At 41.7% G+C, this 19,389-nt stretch overlaps 1 protein-coding gene across 1 annotated transcript in view; it reads right to left on the reverse strand.

The window, feature by feature from the left end:
- LOC147903590 (protein CHAPERONE-LIKE PROTEIN OF POR1, chloroplastic-like) overlaps positions 1 to 3,357 on the reverse strand; it is a 28,048-nt gene extending 24,691 nt beyond the window's left edge. The window contains exon 1 of the mRNA XM_087400132.1: positions 2,518 to 3,357. Coding sequence (XP_087256258.1) covers positions 2,518 to 2,997 — 480 coding nt within the window. The 5' untranslated portion in view covers positions 2,998 to 3,357. The remainder of the gene's footprint in view (positions 1 to 2,517) is intronic.
- Positions 3,358 to 19,389: the final 16,032 nt, after the last annotated feature.

The raw sequence follows: 19,389 nt of genomic DNA on the forward strand, positions 1-19,389 counted from the left end.
ACAAATCCCCTGCGAGGGCACTCCTTCAAGTCTTTCTTTTTTGTACCATCATCTGAGCATTTAGTGAAGATGAGAACCTACTTTGTAGGCATCTTCATCTAAATGAAAACCCTTTATTCAAAAAAAAAAAAAAAGGCTGATGAAGAAGATAGATCACTCATGGAACACCTCTTTGCTTCTCCTGTCTACATTGGACATTGAGAGGGGGTGTTAAGCTAGGCAATCTCCAATTCTCGAGGACAGGATAAACAGGTACAACCACCACTGGTGACTCTCCGAGCCCTGTCAAAGAAACCCTGGATCGGAGGCAAAATCTACAACCAAAGATCTGTCAAAAGCCCTGGTTCGGAGGTCAAACAAAATAAAAAAAATTAAATAAAATTAAAAAAAAAAGTTTTTGCTGGCTGACCAAATCTGCCGACCAGCTCTGGCCGACCACATTGACCTGGTCAGTCAAATCTGACCAGGTCGGTCAACCTGTTGGTTGACCGACTAAAGCCCCTTCCTATTTAAAGGGGGGGGGGGCTAGGTATTCTGGCATCTCCTCTCTTCCAGCTCCAGAGGTACCTGCACACCCTGAGCCACTTCTGCCTCCTGGCTGCCTCCTCTGCTGCCTCAACTTCTGCCTCCTGGCTGCCTCCTCTGCTGCCTCAATTTCTGCCTCCTGGCTGCCTCCTTTTTCTGCTTCAGATCTGCCCCTCCTTTCTGCTCCAGTTCTGCCCTCCTTTCTGCTCCAGATCTGCCTTCCTTTCTGCTTCAGTTCTGCCCTCCTTTCTGCATCAGATCTGCTCCAATTTCTGCTCCAGATCTGCTCCAATTTCTGCTCCAAATCTGCCTTCATTTTCAGCTTCAGATCTGTCCCAACTTCTGCTCCAGATCTGCCCTCAACTTCTGCTCCAGATCTACCTCCAACTTCCGCTCCAGATTATGTTCTTTCTATTCCAAATCTGCAGCAACCCCTGCATCAGTTTGCTGTCTCAGATTTGGTTCAGTTCCAACTTGTGGAGCTAGTGCAGAAGTCCACTACAGTTGTCAGGATTGACGTTTGCTTCCTCCAGAGCTTCTCTCATATCTTCACTTGTACTAAGTTCCGTTTGTGATATATATATCTTCTTCAGCCATTAATTGTCTTCAGTATTGTTTTATTTGTCTCCAAGTATTTTCTTTATAAGTTATATTGCCTTCCTTGCACAATCTGATCTCTAAAAGCTACTCTATGTTGGAGTATGACCATATACTACCTGGAATGGTGTCAAACCAATTTTCCAAGCAAGTCACTCCTGACCATAAGCTAGCTGGAATTGTATCACACCAATTTCCAAATCAAGTAGCTCAAACCAAATTTTTCTTTCTCATGTAGCTTCCATTTATCACTAAGACCATTCATATAAGCATAAAATATATTCTTGATACAGGGAGTATAGTTTTATTTGATGATACGATTGACAAAAAGGCTTTGTCCCAAGCATAAAAGACAGAAATTATGAGCGACACACAAAGACAAATCACCCACAGTCTACAGGGAATACCATAAAGTCTGAATCCAGCACAAACTTCTTCCACGTGAGACTTAGTGAACAAAATAACTCTAGAGAAAAACATGTGCAATACGAAAGGAAACTCATACATCGTAAGCACCAATTTAAAAAGTATTTTGCCAACCAAGAGTTTCCAGAGTGCAAGGTATCTTGAAGGCAAAATCGATGGAAACAAAATGAAAAGAAGAGACCTACTATCAAATCATAGAACAAGGGAGCTTTAGAAAAAGGACTCGCCATAATCAATCAGGCACCTAGCCACAAATTGCATGTAACTCAAGGCAAAAAACTGCTTTAGTTATCTGGATTCTGTTGTGATAAGTCCTAGCCTTAACAGGCAAGACAAAGACATTTGGGAATCCATAAGCAAAGCATAGTCAATCCTTACGAGAATGTAAGGTATTCTACCAATTACTGGATCAACATCATCACACGATGATTGCCCGATAAAAATTCAAAGAAGCATCACCTGAAGATTCAAAAGAAGAAAGACTCACCCGTGAATAGTACCGCATTGTGAGCCATGGAAAACAGCTCCAGAATGATTCACAAAAATCATGAATTGCAACTATGGCCAGAAATATATACCAATAGGTTCAGGTGAGCCTTGCTGTCCTGCTCAAGAGTGTCCATTTCATAGCTTCTATATAGTGCCCTATATAAAAGTCTTGCATGTGGTGGGAGAGGAAAACGAGGTGACGTGCTGTTCAGTAGAATTAACATCACTATTAATGTTTCCCACTTCCCACTAATACTAGACACCCTGTTTTGTTACTACCGTCTTTGGTATACTATCATTTCTAAACATCCGTATACCACCATTTCTAAACATGCGTCGCTACACACAGTAACCACAAAACCTGCGCCCAAAAGTTAATTGAAGTGACTGTGATCGTCCACCCCTCGATATCATTGTATAAAGCAAGGACCCAAATTTTGTGACATCGATAGTTGGTCCGATCAGAGCTTGCAGACACACCTGAATTGCGATTTCTTGGTCTCCGCTGTGTCTGCCAAGAATCGCATTTTTGGCTCTCAAAATCTCTTCAAACGATGCCCCTTCAACTACCCCCAACAGCTTCAAAGCGTTCTCCAATGACATTTCTGAAGGAATGGGATTGTCTGCTTTTGAGTTTGCCGAAACCTGCAGATATCCTGGGGCACCAAGCTCTCTAAGCTTCGCGTGCTTCCCTTGATTCCATTTCGTAAGTGCTGCAGTTCTGCGGCATCCCACATGATGTTTCAGACTAGGCGGTGATTTTCCACCTCTAGAGACCTGAGGGCGAGTATGGTCTTTGGAGGAAGTGATCGACAAAGCAGGAGAAAGAAATAGCGTTGCATTTGAGCTAAGTGGCAAAGCCGGAGGGGCGACAGCAGAAGAGTGTGAGCGTCTATATCCACATGGAAAAAGTTGGAAGGTGGGAGATTCAAGAAAAGCAGGCAATTTTATGCCCGCCATTTCCTATCAGCTGTATCTAAGTCTACGGCTTATTAAATGACAGAAACGCAGAGGAAATTGTGTTTTCTCAGGAGTCGGAAGAAAAGCCTTCCTTCGACATCCGATTGAAATTCATTTGGAGGATGGTGCATGACAAACCCAACTCTCACGTAAGAGGCTTAGAAGTCGAGAAAAGGTGGGTAGCAAATGAATAAACGGAAGGGGACTGGACTGTCGACAAATAAGATAGGGAATCCGGGCTCTGTCAAAGGCACCGGGGGGGAAGCAAGCAGGCCAGCAAGACCCGGCGATGGCTATGGCGATGGCGAGCTCTGAAGCTCATAAGTTGCAACAAAGTACGTAGACGACAGGGATGATGACGTGGCAGGGGATCCGGTGTAAAAGGGCTCTCTTATATACATTATTAGAGGCCTCTTCCACGCTCAACGAGTATTCACCTCACTTGTTGTTGTTTGCCACATGGTGCTTCGCTCACTCTGCGACCCCCGACACTCACTCGCTCGCTCATCCAGTCACCAAAGTGGCGACCGCTGATGATTGTTGCCCTTGCAGATCACTCCAGAAAGCGTCACACACACTAGTCATCGTGGCAACTCTCCATCTGTTCTGTACTCATGCACCCAGGCGGTGCTTGCCAATGCTGTGACCCCCGACACCAAATCATCTAGTCACTAGTCAACACTAGTTGTTGCTAGCTTAAGCAACATGCTCGTAACATCACTGCCCCAAACTAAAAGGAAATAGGTGATTTTTAATGTCAAGTACATGGAAGGGCCCTCTTACTTGCCCCCCACACAATGCGGCCTCAGACCAGAAGGAAACCGCTGATTTTCGATGCCTTCAAGTGTGTTGGAAGGGCCCTCTTACTAGCCCCCCAAGCTAGAAGGAAGCATGTGATTTTTTATGTCTTCAAGTGCGTGGAACAAGCCTCTTATAGGCCCTCCACACAATGGGGCCTCTTTTTTTTACCTTTTTGACAACTCTTGATCTATGGAAGTATTCATGTTTACATCAAACTAAAATGGAAGATGGCATTATTGAGGGACAAAGGAGGCTTGAATGATCTTATGTATGAACTTTGGCAAGTGATAAGAGGCCTTTTGAATTTGCACATCTCGGAATTTGAAGAGCAGTTTTTTGGGCAGAGACATGAAGCTTTCAAAATCATGGGCCATATTTGGGACTAGATGTTCATGTCTTTGTACAAGAAGGCAGTCGGATTTTTTTTTTACAGTTGTACTTTTCTTATTTTTCTTTTTAATACAATTTTGAAGTCATTTTCACAATGGGACCTCTTGATCCAATTAGGCTTTGCCTTTGCCTCCATCCTTTCCTAGAAAGAGATCTTTTTTCATAATAATAGGTGACCCTTGAATCTCATCCATTTCATGTGCTTAACATATGTGATTTGTCAACTGTGTTAACTAGAAACAACTAGCCTTTGCATGAAGAAAGATGAGGCAAATCCAAGTATGTTCTTGGTACTTACAACCAATAGCAAAATACATTAAGTGTTTATGAGCATTGATGTGGTTTGCTTCTTCACATACACACCACATGTCACTTGGACTGTTCACAAAAAATCAACGTTTATTGTCAAGTGGAGATGTGTCCATGAGATAACCATTTCTAAGGATATGTAGTCTTTTAGCCCATAAAAGAAAAAGTAAATTATTTATAATTTGTTATTAGAAGATGTTAAAGTATTTGATTTGTATCTATATTGTTCTCAATTTTAAAATACTAGTACTAAAATGTCCCCCTTGATAGGGAAAAATCTAAAATTCAATCAACTAATCCCTCCCCATGTTCACGAATCCCTGCTAGTATTAGGAATTGGTTTTAGGGTTTGAGGGTTGAGCATCTCCAAAATACTAATAGTTTACATGTATTACCCACCATTAGAGGCTCCTATCCATGTTATGGTACAAAGAGGTAATCAAAATTAGTTATTCTAGTGAGGTTCAATTGCCTTGTAAGGTGTGCTTGGATGGAGGGAGGGAGATTAATCAACAACAATGAAGTTTCCTTGCGAATGTTTGCATTTGCACGCTAAAAGGTTTTTCACTTGTAGTTTTGCGATTAATAGTTTTTTAGTCTCCTTATTAGATATTTGAATGCTTGAATTGAACTATAGAAGGTTTGAAGTTCTTGTTTTGCGATTAATGGTCAAGTCCTTATTGTGTAGGAAGAACTTTTGAATTTTGGATGAATGATTAATTTTCCATGACAAAAATTGTGTATTGTTGTAGAAAAATGTTTTTCATGAATATTGATTCACAGACCACTCTTACCCCTCCCCTTGCCGCCGATATATGTTACCAAAATATCAGCTCAAACTTTGTTTATACTTTAAATTCCACATACCATATAAGCTCTAGACAATCGAGTCAAGTTTACTCCTTTCAAGTTTCCATGCACTTCATCTTTGATTGAGTGTAGGTCAAGTTTACTCCTTTCAAGTTTCCATGCTTCATCTTTGATCACACTCAATTGCACCTTGCCAATGCACCATTCTATGTCTCTCCCTTTTGCTTCCTCAATCATGACAACATTACAATATGTTTGTGCACTTCCAATTGTGACAAGGGTGATTCTTGAATGCATGTATACACAATGGACCATCTAAAGCCCTGAGGCCCGACACTTCACATGGCTCTTTCTTTGAACTCTTTTCAATATTCCATGATACCCATTTTCTTCCTATGTATGTGCAATCCTCTCAGATTCCCTGATGATTGCATCCATACACACCCACACCTCACTACCACCTCTCTCTCTCTCTCTCTCTCTCTCTCTCTCTCTCTCTCTCTCTCTCTCTCTCTCCAAGGTTGACATATGATGACCCCGTGAGGGCCTTGCCTTACGGTCTGACGTTAAAAAATTATTCTCTTTAGTGTGTAAATAGCATCCCGGCCAACACACTATAGGAAAACTAGGTAGAAATGGCAATAGGAAATGGCACCCAATTTTCATTTTTGTCATTTCTTATGTATGAAATGACACTTTTCTCAGAGTTCCATATATTTGGTAGAAATGGCACTTAGAAATGGCAATCCATTCCTAAATTGCCATCTCTTGGGAAGAAATGGCAATATTTTCCTATTTGCCATTTAAAAAAAAACAAATGGCAGCACAAAATGACAACCATTTCTTGACCGCCATTTCTTATGAAGAGAGGGCAACCATTTCTTGCATCATGCATGAGTGTTAAGAATATGCATCGGTGCACTTCTAGCATATGTGTGTGTGCTCGATGCAAATGATGCTTTGAATTGGTCTTAATGAGAGTAAGATCATTGTGCTTCTAGAGTTTGATGTAGATCAAATACCATTCACATGGTTTGGCATGAGTATTTCCACAATTCTTACCAAGCATCATGCACGAATGTTAAAAGCATGTGTGGATTCAATGGCTATGATACTTTGCAAGACCTTAATGAGATTAAGCCCATTATTCTTTAAAGCTTGATGTGGATCAGATATGTTTTGCACGGTTGGGCATGCCTATTTCTGCTCTCTTAAAATGTATCATGCATGAATGCAAAAAAAAGCATTCTTCTAGCATAGGTGTTTGTCTAATGGGTGTGACACTTTGCATCGGCCTTAATGAGAGTAAGATACTTGTTCTTGCAAAGTTCATATGGATCTGGTATAATTTGTATGGTCGACAGGCATGTGTATTTCCACAATTCTTACCATGCATCTCGAGTGTTAAAAGCATGCATTGGTGTGCTTCTAGCATATGTATGTGTGTCCGATGGGTATGATACTTTGTATAGGCATGAAAGAGTAATGTACTTGTCCTTGCAAAGTTTTATGTGGATTGATATCATTTGCACGGTTGGGCATGTGTATCTCCACAATTCTTACCATGCATCGTGCATGAGTGTTAAAAATATGCATCTCTATGCTTCTAGCATATGTGTGTGGAGAGTGTGCGAGGAGCGAGTTTTTTTTGGCAACCCACTATTTCTTATTTTACCTATTCTAGTTAGTCCTCTCTCTCTCTCTCTCTCACTCACTCTCTCTCTCTCTCTTTGTGACATCTCTCTCAACTATTCAAGGTTGAGTCCACTTGTGCCCAACACTTGGATCATGGGATATGCCTTTGAGGCATCTTGAGATTGTTCCTACCATATTAAAACTGCTCTCTCTCTCTCTCTCTCTCTCTCTCTCTCTCTCTCTATCTCTCTCAGTCCCTCCCAAACCTGTGTGCATGTGTGTGTGTGTGTGTGTGTGAGACGTGTGTGTGTGTGTGTGTGTGTGTGTGTGTGTGAGAGAGAGAGAGAGAGAGAGAGAGAGAGTTTCACACACACACACACACACACACACACACACACATCTCTCTCAACTATTCAAGGTTGAGTCCACCTGGGTTCAAAACTTGGATCGTGGGATATGCCTTTGAGGCATCTTGGGATTGTCCCTACCACATTAAAACTGCTCCCTCCCTCCCTCCCTCCCTCCCTCCCTCCCTCCCTCTCTCTCTCTCTCTCTCTCTCTCTCTCTCTCTCTCTCTCTCTCTCTCTCTCCCCCCCTCCATCCCTCCCTCCCTCCCTCCTCTCTCTCTCTCTCTCTCTCTCTCTCTCTCTCTCTCTTTGTGTGTGTGTGTGCGCGCGTGTGAGTGCATATAACTCTCTAACCCCCCCTCCCCCCCCTTCTCTCTCTCTCTCTCTCTCTCTCTCTCTCTCTCTCTCTCTGGTCTTTAGCAATTGTACACGGCATGTGCTTTGTAAACTCAAAAGCCTTGCATTCTTTTTTTGCATGATGGGTTTTGCAATCATTGGCCAATTAACAATGATGGTTTAAGGTTTGTGCTCTAGTTTAGTGTAAAAGGAATAAACCATTAAGATCAATAATACTTCTACAAAAGAAGAACAAGCAATGCATTCAAGTCCATGCTAATCACACATTTTTTTGGTGAATCAAACCCAACATTACAAAGGATACAACACTCCAAATTTCTCCATGATATTGGTGTATGATACATAATTGCGCCTAGAATTATGTTCCAAGGAAAAAAGCAAATAAATAGTTTTGCTACATATTTGGGGTTTTGGGAAATGTTCTCTTGTTGTCGAAATTGACTTGCAAATTGTCATCTGAAAGCATGGGTTGGTGTATGAATATGTTCGTATTGGCATCCATCCCAAACACACGGAGGTACACAAAATACAAATGCTTGCATGCAAGGAATGCCTTCCCCTCTATCACTCGATCCATGAAATCATGACAACTACATGCTGGGTTCTTGGCAACGTCAACATTATAACTTTCCCCCATCACTCTAGAGTTTTCAGTCTCTATCTTGAAAACTTCATGTTTCAAGGCTTTCAATACTGTGTGGCCCTTTACTGTTGCTTCTAGAGCAAGGGCGATGATTGATCTTTATAGCTACAGCTTTCGAGACTCTCGATCGATATCTTGGTGCAGATGCATTTGAATGACACTCTATCGATGCCTTGTGTAGAAACAATCATCCCGTCTCTAGGGAGTTTATCTCATTCTCACTGAGATTTGTTCCACGAGCTATTGGCCATACTTGCATAACTCTGGCCAGGGAATTTTTGATCGAGGAGCATATATTCCAAGTATGGTCCACATGGTCATTGCAGAACCACATGTATTGCCTTCGCGAGCTCGATTGATTGCTTGATTGCCCTTGCGAGGTGGACCACTCAATCATCCCCCAAAAGGATGGAGCTGGCACTCCTACTGCTATGTTCTTGATATTTTTCTTGCACTTTCCTTGTCGTGCCCCTAGCCATCCTTAACATTGCACTCTGCTGCATGGTGGAATCCTTCTAATTGCCCATATGATATTGTGAACTTCAGCCTCCATCACCTTCTTCAAAGGATGTATCAACCGTTGTGGGCTCCATTTCCACTTGTTCCGCTGCACTTTCAAAGTTGAGTTGTCTTGCTCCTTTCTTGCAAGGCTGGTTTGTTGCCACAAATTTTGGCGTGTGAGTGGCATTTTCCTCCTCTATTGTTACCTTATTGATGCTTTTATGCTTTCGAGCCACTGTTATGTTGGCGCCCCTAGATTCAAGATCTTGATGCATAGGAGTGCCGCTTATGACACCCTCCACCATCATCGACGTTGCTACAAGGGTTGGGCTTTTGCCTTGGTGAGCTCGCCTCACAAGGTTCTCTGCACTAGGGTCGGCACCATGGTACTTCCCTCCAATGAATGCGCCGCTTGGTGTTTTGCAACAACAATGCATTGGCCAAGTCACTCATCGTACAGATTCAATGTCCCCTTGATTCGTTGGGCAGCCAGCCCACTTGCATGTCCAGGCTCAGCAAGGTTTGTCATGGGCACGTGCGATATGTCCGCGTCTTATCAAGAGTGAAGTACAGTTGACTGGTTCGTTTGCAAAATTTGGTGGGAAAATAAAATTTTGTATTTGTGAATGGATGCTCACACTAACAAAGTGCTTCCGCCAACGCAGATATCAAACATGCCATTAGCTCAACCAACAATCCATCACAAGGATGTTTGAATCAGAAACCTTCCCTATGGCCGACCAAGCCCGAATGTACCTTTGCTGTGTGGTTGCATCCTCCTCTGTCGATGCACACCTCCACAATCGGCACAAGCGTTTGTGCTCGTCTTGGAAGCTCCTATGCACGTACTGGGAGGTGTGGATCTGTAGGCTTTGCTCCCAATGGAAAAGGCAAGACCTTTCCCGACAATGCATCACGTTCTCTGGTCCATTATTGAAGACTATTCATATTGCCCTCCAGCTCGCGCTAGCCTCATCTGCCATGAAGCCTTCAAAGTTTGCAGTGGGGTGCCCACACTTCTCCATGACATCATTTAGCTTCGACCAGAAAATGATCTGAGCCTCAGTGTCCTCTTTCATCTCGCACACGACAACAATCATCAACTCTTAGACGCTGCATCATACAACTAAAGTTAGGCATAAGCATCATCCTTTCGGTGTGGAGGGAATGTAGGAATACTAGCATCTCACTAGCATTTGCCTTACCTAGGATCATATACATGAGCAACCATCATTGTCCACACGCATATGCACTATACGTGGTCAAAACATATCCAGTTATTTCATAGATCTCCACCACCATTGCGGCGCATGTGGTTCACCAGATCTACCCCTGAAGCAGGCCTTGTTGTCGACATCTTGAAGATAAAGCATCTGCTTTCATCATCGACCGCTTGGGAAGAGGCTCCCATGGAAAAATCTGTAAGCACATCTTTGCTTCATCTTCAAGAGCCTGGACTCCATGCCTTCATCACTTTTAGCGCAAGCACCACATACCATATGCTTGAACCTGAGCCAGGTTGTCCGTTCAACTACGCGTTATGTTGCTTCTAAGAATGCAAAGAAAATACATTTGCATGTAGTTGCCATTGGGTTGGCCCTGTATGGTTTACCTGTGCCTTTGGACAAGAGGCTATTTTACCAATTTCTGTAAATAGAGACTTGATGATTTTACCAATTTCTGTAAATAGAGACTTGATGATATAGCCCAGCCTGATGATGAGGACATGCGCCTTTGACGGGGGGTGCAACTTCTGCAAGAGGAAGACTATGTGGTCATAGGGTTACTACTTCAACACAAGGGGGAGCTAGATGAAGAAGGACAATTTGGCTCGATCCCTTGGACGTGCAGACTCTTATCGGTGCATCATTGATGGGAGGTTTGTCCTCGGACCTCCATGGAGCCTTGGCGACATCTGCTGGGGCTACCGCTGATGCTTCTAAGCACGATTCCAAAGGAAAGAGGAAACTTGTGATGGAAGAGAGTTCAATCAAAGAGGAGGAGGAGGAGGAAACAAGAATAGTTCCTCCAGCGAGCATAGCGAAAGTGTGAGCACACCCTCTTCTTGGGGACGATGCAGCAAAGGCAAAGGTCGACGTTCATCAAAGCGACTGGCCAGAGAGGAGTCCAAGGATGATGATGAGGAGGGTGTTGTTGGGGAGACGACTCCTGTGACATGACAATCGTGCGGGAGTGCATCGAGGACCACCAACTACAATCATTTACTGTGAGTAGTTCAATCTTTTGAAGGTTTATAATATCAAAGAACAGAGTGAGAACTAATGTTTGGGCTAAATAAAAAATTTCCTTTGTAGGTGGAAAAAAATGTCCCTCTTCCCCCGACCCCCTTGTGTTGATTGCTCCCAATGCCCACTATTTGTCACCGCCAAATCACATCCCGCACCCAAGAGATGCAAGAAACATTCTTCTCAAGTGGGTACTTTCTGGGTTTGGGTGTCTTCATCATGTCCACCGCCACACCAAAGATGCAAAAGAGAGACATGGATGAGGATGTGAAAAGGGAGTGGAATGCGCACTAGCTCCAGAAGCACAAAAAATTTGAGAGAGAAATTAGGAACATAGAGTGGGCAGTCTGAATTCCTTATTTTATATTTGGGATGGGAACCATCACCACACAGGGTGGATGACTGAGATAAGGACATGTAAGTATTGTAGTCCATTGATTTGGGTGATTCAACATTAGTGGCCACGTTTCATTTGTTTTCAACTCATGAATTCTTTTTTTTCTTTTGAGTGCCAACCTTTCCTAATGACGAGCGCAGGCATATACGTGTCCAATGCCATTTTGTGGAGGTGCCCTCGGAAGATGGAGAGTTGTTGTCTGCGTTATCAAGGACAAACAGGTGAGTTCGATGATTCCTGATAAATGCACTGTGTCTTTAGCTGCCTTGCCCTCGCTGAAAGATCGCTTAATAGGTTGCTTTCGACTCCATGCTAGCATAGAAGGGGGTTGTCACCACCACTTTTCTAGACCTCATTTGCAAGGCTAGAGTATTGGGTGTTGTATCAGATGTGGCAATCCACCCAAGATTGTCAACTGAGCAAAAATAGTGGCTGGATGCCCATAGGAAGAAGGCAACTACTACGAAAGTGCATTGGTACAAAAACCCTCTTTCAGTCATCGCACAAGTGATGTGGAAGGTAAGGATCAATAATGGGACAGTTTTTCCTTTCCTTCTCTAGTTTTCGTAATATGTTTGATGACAAGGCAACGAATGAAGTCACAACAAGTTGTCGAATGCTGACTTTCAGAAGAAATGGAGCGAAGCATACTATAGTGTGAATGACAAGCTCTTGAAGCGTATGCATCGACTCCTAAAGTTGGCTGACCTTGCACTAGGGGCAAGTGTGAGAAAATAATACGTCGGTGCTCAACAGATAACAGGATCTCATATGCAAGAGAGAAAAGTAGATAGTATGGAGAATCAAAAATTTGATTACTGTAAAACTGATACAATAGATGGCGCTGCCTCCCAACCATGCGCTAAAATAGAGCAACTAACCTATGGACTCCGTTCGGCCTAGAGCCATCCGGGATCATCTAGGGCTCCAAACGGGCCCCGCAACCCGAGAGTGGGCTACCTCGAGAAATGCTCCATCTACCCTCAGTGCGGTCAGTCATGGGATGCCGTCTCGCACTTGCATGTAGCCTAGTTGGCAGTGTGCCAACTCTATTTGAATCTGTCCAGCCATCAGGCCACACATGGCCCCCATCTGGTGTCCAAACCAGGACCTACCGGATAACCGAGCTACTCAAATGCCTTCTCCTCATATGGGAGCTTACAAGTAGAGTTAGCTGGTTCCTGCATAGTTACATGAGAGTGGAGCATTGATATCTAACACTCCCCCTCAATGTCCACCTGCAAGTGAACTTACTTTTTCGGCCCAATGCCAAGTCAATGAAGATGCATGAATCCAAGAGCTCCCATGGAGCTTTGTGTTTGATTGAGTGGTTGTAGTCAAAGCCATCAACACACCTACAATGTAGGCACCAAGGCCTTCAAAACAAAAGGCAAGAGAATAACCATCATCGAGGCCAAAGAGGCCTGAACATTCAAGCTACCCATGAAAGATGAGTATTTGTAATATGACGATTTGTAGGAGCCGAACACATGAGATGACAATTCCTAGGAATTAAAATCATTACCAAACGTGAAGATCTTTGTTTAGAGGAAGCTTGGCTACAAGGGATGTGCACAGTTTTCGAGCAAAAACCTACGAGCAAAAAAGTCCGAGCGATAAATTTTGACACCAACCATGCTTGTATATTTCTCAAAGGAATATATAATTCTTTCTTAATTTCTCATTTATGGAACCATATGCTTACTTATTTTTCATTATAACCCTCATTTTAGAGAACATCATCTATATATGAACAAATAGTGAACACTTTAGAAACTCCTACAAATACCTCCCTACCATACTCTCTTTTGAGGATTTTGGTAATTCAATCAATTTAAAGAGTTTCCCTAATCTTTAGCAATCCCATATTTGAAGCTCTCATGTAATAATGTATACCATATTCCTTGGATGAGTACGAAAAAGATATTGGAAACCTCATACTTGAAGCCATTATAATCAATCATAAATTAATCTCTAATGCATTATCAAATATGGGAAGGCAAGGTAAGGATTTTAAAAATATTCCCAATTCTCTAAACCTAAGTACTTTTAAGGAAATGTGGTCTCTATTGATTTCCTTTCTACCATAATATGAATTAGGGAGAAGTTGTAACTTCATATACATCTTGAAATTTTTAAATTTTCTCTTTTATAACTATAAAAAGTATAGTTTCAAGACTACCATTGCATAGATCATAAAATTTTGAACATTTTTCCTTTTTACAGCTCCTCAATCTGAGCTAAGGAGCAAAAGTTATGACCCCTTCTACGTAGGCTCTCCAAGGGTATTTCGCCGGCAGAATAGGGTTGAGACAAGCTCTTCAAACCATATTCCTCTGGCAAAATACACTTAGAGGTCTATTAAAAAGGTACTATTTATTTTTCCTAGGTCATCCTCAGGAACTGTAAAGAGGATATTTGCTCAAAATTTTATGATCCCAGCAATGGTGAAAGCAAAAGAAAGGATTTTTGAAAGTCATAAAATAAGTTACCACTTGGACATTATATATGTATATTATATAAAGGTATATTTATATCTATATCTATTTATCAATGTTTCATATTTACTTACATATTCCTTGAAATAATTTGGAATTTTTTGTTCCCCAAAAATGACTTGAGCCTATATATTTTGACCCCTCCCACCTTTTGTCTGCTCGTTGCTCGGGGATTTTTGCTCGGAAAATGGAAACCCCCGGCTACAAGGCTAGGGATATGTCACGAGTAAAGACAATGACTCCAAGGTGAGTAACTTATTTTTCTCCCTATTAGAACAAGGGAGTACAAGTACTCGTGAGCACTACCTTCAAGTTGGTTTTGTAAAAGGAAAACAATTGTCAAGATGAATAAATGATTATTTTGCAACACATGTGATGGAAGCCGTGTATAGGAAAGTTTGAATGATTTGCAAACTCCATGTGTGTGTGTGTGTGTGTGAGGGGGAGAGAGAGAGAGAGAGAGAGAGAGAGAGAGAGAGAGAGAGAAGGGGGGGGAGAGGGGGGAGAGAGGGGAGAGAGAGAGCGCGGGGAGAGAGGGGAGAGAGAGAGAGCGGGGGAGAGAGGGGAGAGAGAGAGAGCGGGGGAGAGAGTGGGGGGGAGAGAGAGAGAGAGAGAGAGAGAGAGAGAGAGAGAGAGACGGGGGGGGGAGAGGAGAGAGGAGAGAGGAGGGGAGGGGAGAGGAGAGGAGAGGAGAGGAGAGGGGAGAGAGAGAGAGGTCGAATACTCTCACGAGGGCGCTCTTCCCCATTGGAGGGCCAATCAGCATTCAAATTTTGCATGCATTGCACACATTTGCATTCTCGAAAAGTGTGGATTATAGAGACGGTAACCCTTTGCCTCTTCATTGTAGCCCAAGAAAATACACTTCCAGCTCTTCGGTTCCCATTTGGTCCTGTTAGCATTAGGGACATGCACAAAACAGTCACATCCAAAAACTCTGAAATGTGCAACTGAAGGTTTCTTACCCGAAAAGGCCTGCAATGGAGTCATCCCATTCATAGCCTTCGTGTAGCTATGATTCAAAATGTAAACTGCCATGTTACATGCTTCAGCCTAGAAAGTCTTTGGCAAATCTTTCCCTTTCATCATACTCCTACCCATTTCAAAGATGGTGCGCATCTTGCACTCTGCTACTCCATTTTGTTGTGGTGTATGTGGCGGGGGTTTCTACCTCTTGATCCCATTACTTTTGCAGTAACTTTTGAATTCACTTGATGTGAACTCTCCACCTCTGTCTAATCTCAACTTCTTACCTTCCTCCCCGTTTCTTTCTTGACCATTACATGCCATTCTTTGAACTTACTAAAAGCCTCATCTCTAGAGAGAGAGAGAGAGAGAGAGGGGAGAGGAGAGAGAGAGAACTAAAATAGAAGGGGCCACGTGGCAACAAAGTGTGTGGGACACTTTTTTTAAGAAAAGTGTACCTAGAGCGCTGCCTAAAGGCAGTGCTAACAAACACAGTTGAATACGCTGTAACATTGCATGCCTAGGTAGTTGATAAAAAAGCACTAAAATATCCAATAGGAGGGAAAGATAAAAAATAAGCTAGGCAAGCTACTAACTTGACACATTCATGACTAGGTGAAGCTATGGTTGGGCAAGTAAAAAGCATATTAAGTGGGGGCATGTACCTGTGCCTATTTGCATAAAGAGGCAAGCAGCACAACTGAAGTGACCAATTTGTTGGACGAACTCTTTACAAATCCATCCCCAAGGATTTAAGGAGTGACCCCACAACCAACCACAATAGTAGCAGTAGCAACTAACCAAACAGCCAACACAAATCCCACCCCCCCACCCCCCCCACACACACACACATGCACGAACACATGTACACTCACACACATGCTCACACATGCAAGGGCGCACATGCAAGCGTGTGCAAGCACACACGATTCCATAGTTAGAAAGACTAATTGCATGTTGCAAACTCGTGTAAGGTTGGCAACTATTTTTACTTTTTTTCATCTAAATTGGGATCGGTTTTTGAACTAAATCATATTGTCTGTGAGTGTAAGCTTGATTGTCTCTTTGTGAATAGTTATGAGATGCTAGAAATTATAGTCCCTTGCATAAGGTTGATACTATTTTGGGAATTCTTTTTATACATTTTATAGATATGGAATTCCTTTTCATAGTTTTTGTAGATTTGGATCTTCTTGTACTGGAATTTCTTCTTTTGAATAATCTTCCAAATTATTGTCAAATTTTGATTCGTAATTGAAAGTTGGAAATTCTTACTATTTTGTAGCAGGTGACGCTATTGGTGGTGGTGGCGTTTTAATTTTACGTAGCCTTGAAGTGGTGAATATCATTTATCTAGGATTTCCAATAAGTGCTAATTACAATGCTCTTTACAAGAGGATTATAGGATGTCATGGTGGCTAAAAGCATGTGTTCTTCATTGGTACTTTTGAAGTTTCAATTTTGATGAACTCATTGAAGTGGTACTGAAGTTGCTAATAACTTCTTGATGAAAACCTTGATAAGGAGATTCACAATTTTTAATTTTCAATTGTTGCATATATGTTGCTTGCCAATGTGAATGTTTGTTCTCTTGAACTTGCAGAAACTGAGTTAAATGTGAATTCTTTGTCAAAAGAAATCCCATTTTGGGCCATATCGTCTTTGCTAGAGTATGTATGGCCATCCTTAATCAAAGTGACGCTAGTTTGAAATGGTCTGCTCTGACAAACCTAGCTGAATTGCAAAATTTTCTAGGATAATCAAGCTTTTATCGTAAGTATATGCAAAGATTATTGTTCCCATGATGGATCAATTAAAGGGGAAGGGAAAGACCATCTCATGGGGTGAACCCCACGAGAAATTGAAAGTAGCAATTGCTAGTAGTCCATATGTGGTTGAAGCGGATGCAAGCGATGTTGCTGTTGGTGTTGTCCTTTTGCGAGGAGTTTGGCTGATAGCATTTAAAAGCAAAAAGTTTGATAATTCTCAACGGAAGTGTTTAGCTTATGAACAAGAGTTGTATCATATTGTACATGCTTTAAAGTGACATTATTTGAAAGCAAAAAGTTTGATAATGCTTAACGGAAGTGTTCAGCTTATGAACAGTTGTTGTATTATATTGTACATGCTTTAAAGTGACATTATTTGTACGGTGCCCATTTTGAGATAGTCTTTGATCAAGAGAGCATCAAATGGCTATCTTCTCAAAAGGAGTTGAGATATTGTATAGCCTACTGAGCAGAAATGCTCTAGGAGTTTGACTTTCAAGTTATATATATAAAAAGGTCATTTTAATGTGGTGGTAGACTTGCTGAGTCATGCACCCATGTTAAATGAGTTGAGTTTTACTCAACTAAAGAGTAAATTGTTGGAATCACTAAGGGGTAAATGTGAAGTTGATCTGCATTATTCCCAAGTGTGGCATGCAATAAAAAGGAGGGATCCCTCACCCTTAGCCTCTACTTCAAAAAAGTTCAATGAAGTTGGCCTTGAAAATAGATGAGCATAGCCACAAAAAGCAAAATGTTTCAAACAATGTCTCAAGGAGAAACATTTCACTAATAAGTGATGAAAAGGTGCAATGGAACTCTACAAAGGTAGAGACTGTATACCTTTGAACTTGAACATATGGCACCAAATTCTTTATTAATATCATGATAATTCGAGTGCTAGTTACCCTGGAATACAAAAAACCTACTCATTATTTAAAAGGAAAATTTATTAGTCTGGTCTACATAAGGACACCTAAGATTATGTTATAAAGTGCCATAAGTGCCAGACCAATAAGGCACAATGTCCACACAAAAAAAGGCACAATGTCTCAAAATAGGTGGTACTCAGAATCCATTAAAGATTCTAGATGGAAAATAAGAAAGTGTCTCCACGGACTTTATAGTGGGACTAACTGGAATCAATGGAAGCCATGATTCGATATGGGTAATCGTGGACTGTGACTGACTAAAATATGTCAGTTTATTTTGACAAAAAGTATGGTGAATATTATGGAGTTTGCTTGAGTCTTCATCGAGAACATTTTTTGCTTATATGGCTTGCTAGCAACAACAACAGCTGATATTTTAAGCGATTGAGATGCAAAGTTTGATAGCCATTTCTAGAGAGAAATATTGAAGCGATTAGACACTCAGTTTAGTATGAACGGTGGCTAATCATGCTGAAAGTGATGGAAAAATTGAATGAGTTAACCAAGTCCTAGAAGATATGCTTTGTGCATATGTGAGTAAGAAGCAAACTAATTAGAAAGATTTTCTCCCTATATTGGAGTTTGCTTATAATAGTTCAAAGCATTGTACAATCCATTTATGTGTATGTATGGTTTCCAACCTTGAGCCCCATGGCCATAGGACTTGAGAAAGAGAAACTGTAGAAAGTAAAGACTTTCTTTAATATCTCAATGAGATGTTGAAGATAGCTAAAGGCAATGTTAGATTGGCCCAAGGCCGTGCTAGACATTATGCCGACAAGAAACACCAGCAAGTTACCTTCGAGGAAGGTGATAAAGATTATTTGAGGGTTCCTACGCATTCATAATCATAAAAGAGAAGGGCAATAAACTATTGCTGAGCTATTGCGGTCCACCACTTCCTATCCACTTGTAATATTAAAAAGATAGGAAGTGTTGCTTATAAGTTGGCCTTACTTGAAGGTAGTACAGTAGTAAGGTACATCTAGTCTTCCATGTAAGTAGACGTTAAAAAGCTCTTGGTGCCGATGACAATTTTGTCAATTTTAAGTTGGATTTACTCAAAGGTAGTAAGGTACATCTAATCTTCCATGTATGTAAGCTTAAAAAAGTTCTTAGTGCCAATGACAATGTTGTCGACAATGACGTCCTAGTAGATCTTATCGAGCCTCCGCCCTTACCTCATGTACCAGAGAGAATCTTAGATACCCAATAAAAAAGAACGAGACATTCCATTAGGTGCGAATGTTTGGTTAAGTGGAAGGATAGAGTCAATGAAGGTTCAACTTGGGAAAAGATGAGCACACTTCGGAAAAGATTTCCAGAATTCATTTTTGAGGATGAAAACCCTCATTAAGGGGGGGGGTTATGTTACCACCACAATTCTAGGAATTAAGCAAGAGTAGGGCCATCAATGAACATGTAATGGGATGACTATGGTCATGAAGGATGGTCATACATTAACGGAGAGTGTCCATTGGTTGGGGTTTAGGGGAGCCCTATAGACATCGAGTGGTCATGAGTCACACTAAGGTAGTGTTCACACACGCCATGGGGAAGCCACAAGTCACTTTTAACTATGGTAAATGCCGATTCATGGGCTCTATCGTCCGCCAAAAGTCGATGGGGTGAGGATGGTAAATTTTAACCTCCACACTTCGGAAAAAATCGACATGTCAACATGTAGGCAAAGTTATTTATGTGATGATGTGATGGACGATTGGCAAAGTTGTTGAATCGGCCACCACCATTGTTTTGGGACTCAGAGCCAGGTCAGAGCTGCTTGAAGTT

The sequence above is a fragment of the Dipteris shenzhenensis genome, chromosome 3 (assembly GCF_047967505.1).
Source record: "Dipteris shenzhenensis isolate YYH24624 ecotype China chromosome 3, Dip_SZ_1.0, whole genome shotgun sequence".
Taxonomy (NCBI): Eukaryota; Viridiplantae; Streptophyta; class Polypodiopsida; order Gleicheniales; family Dipteridaceae; genus Dipteris; species Dipteris shenzhenensis.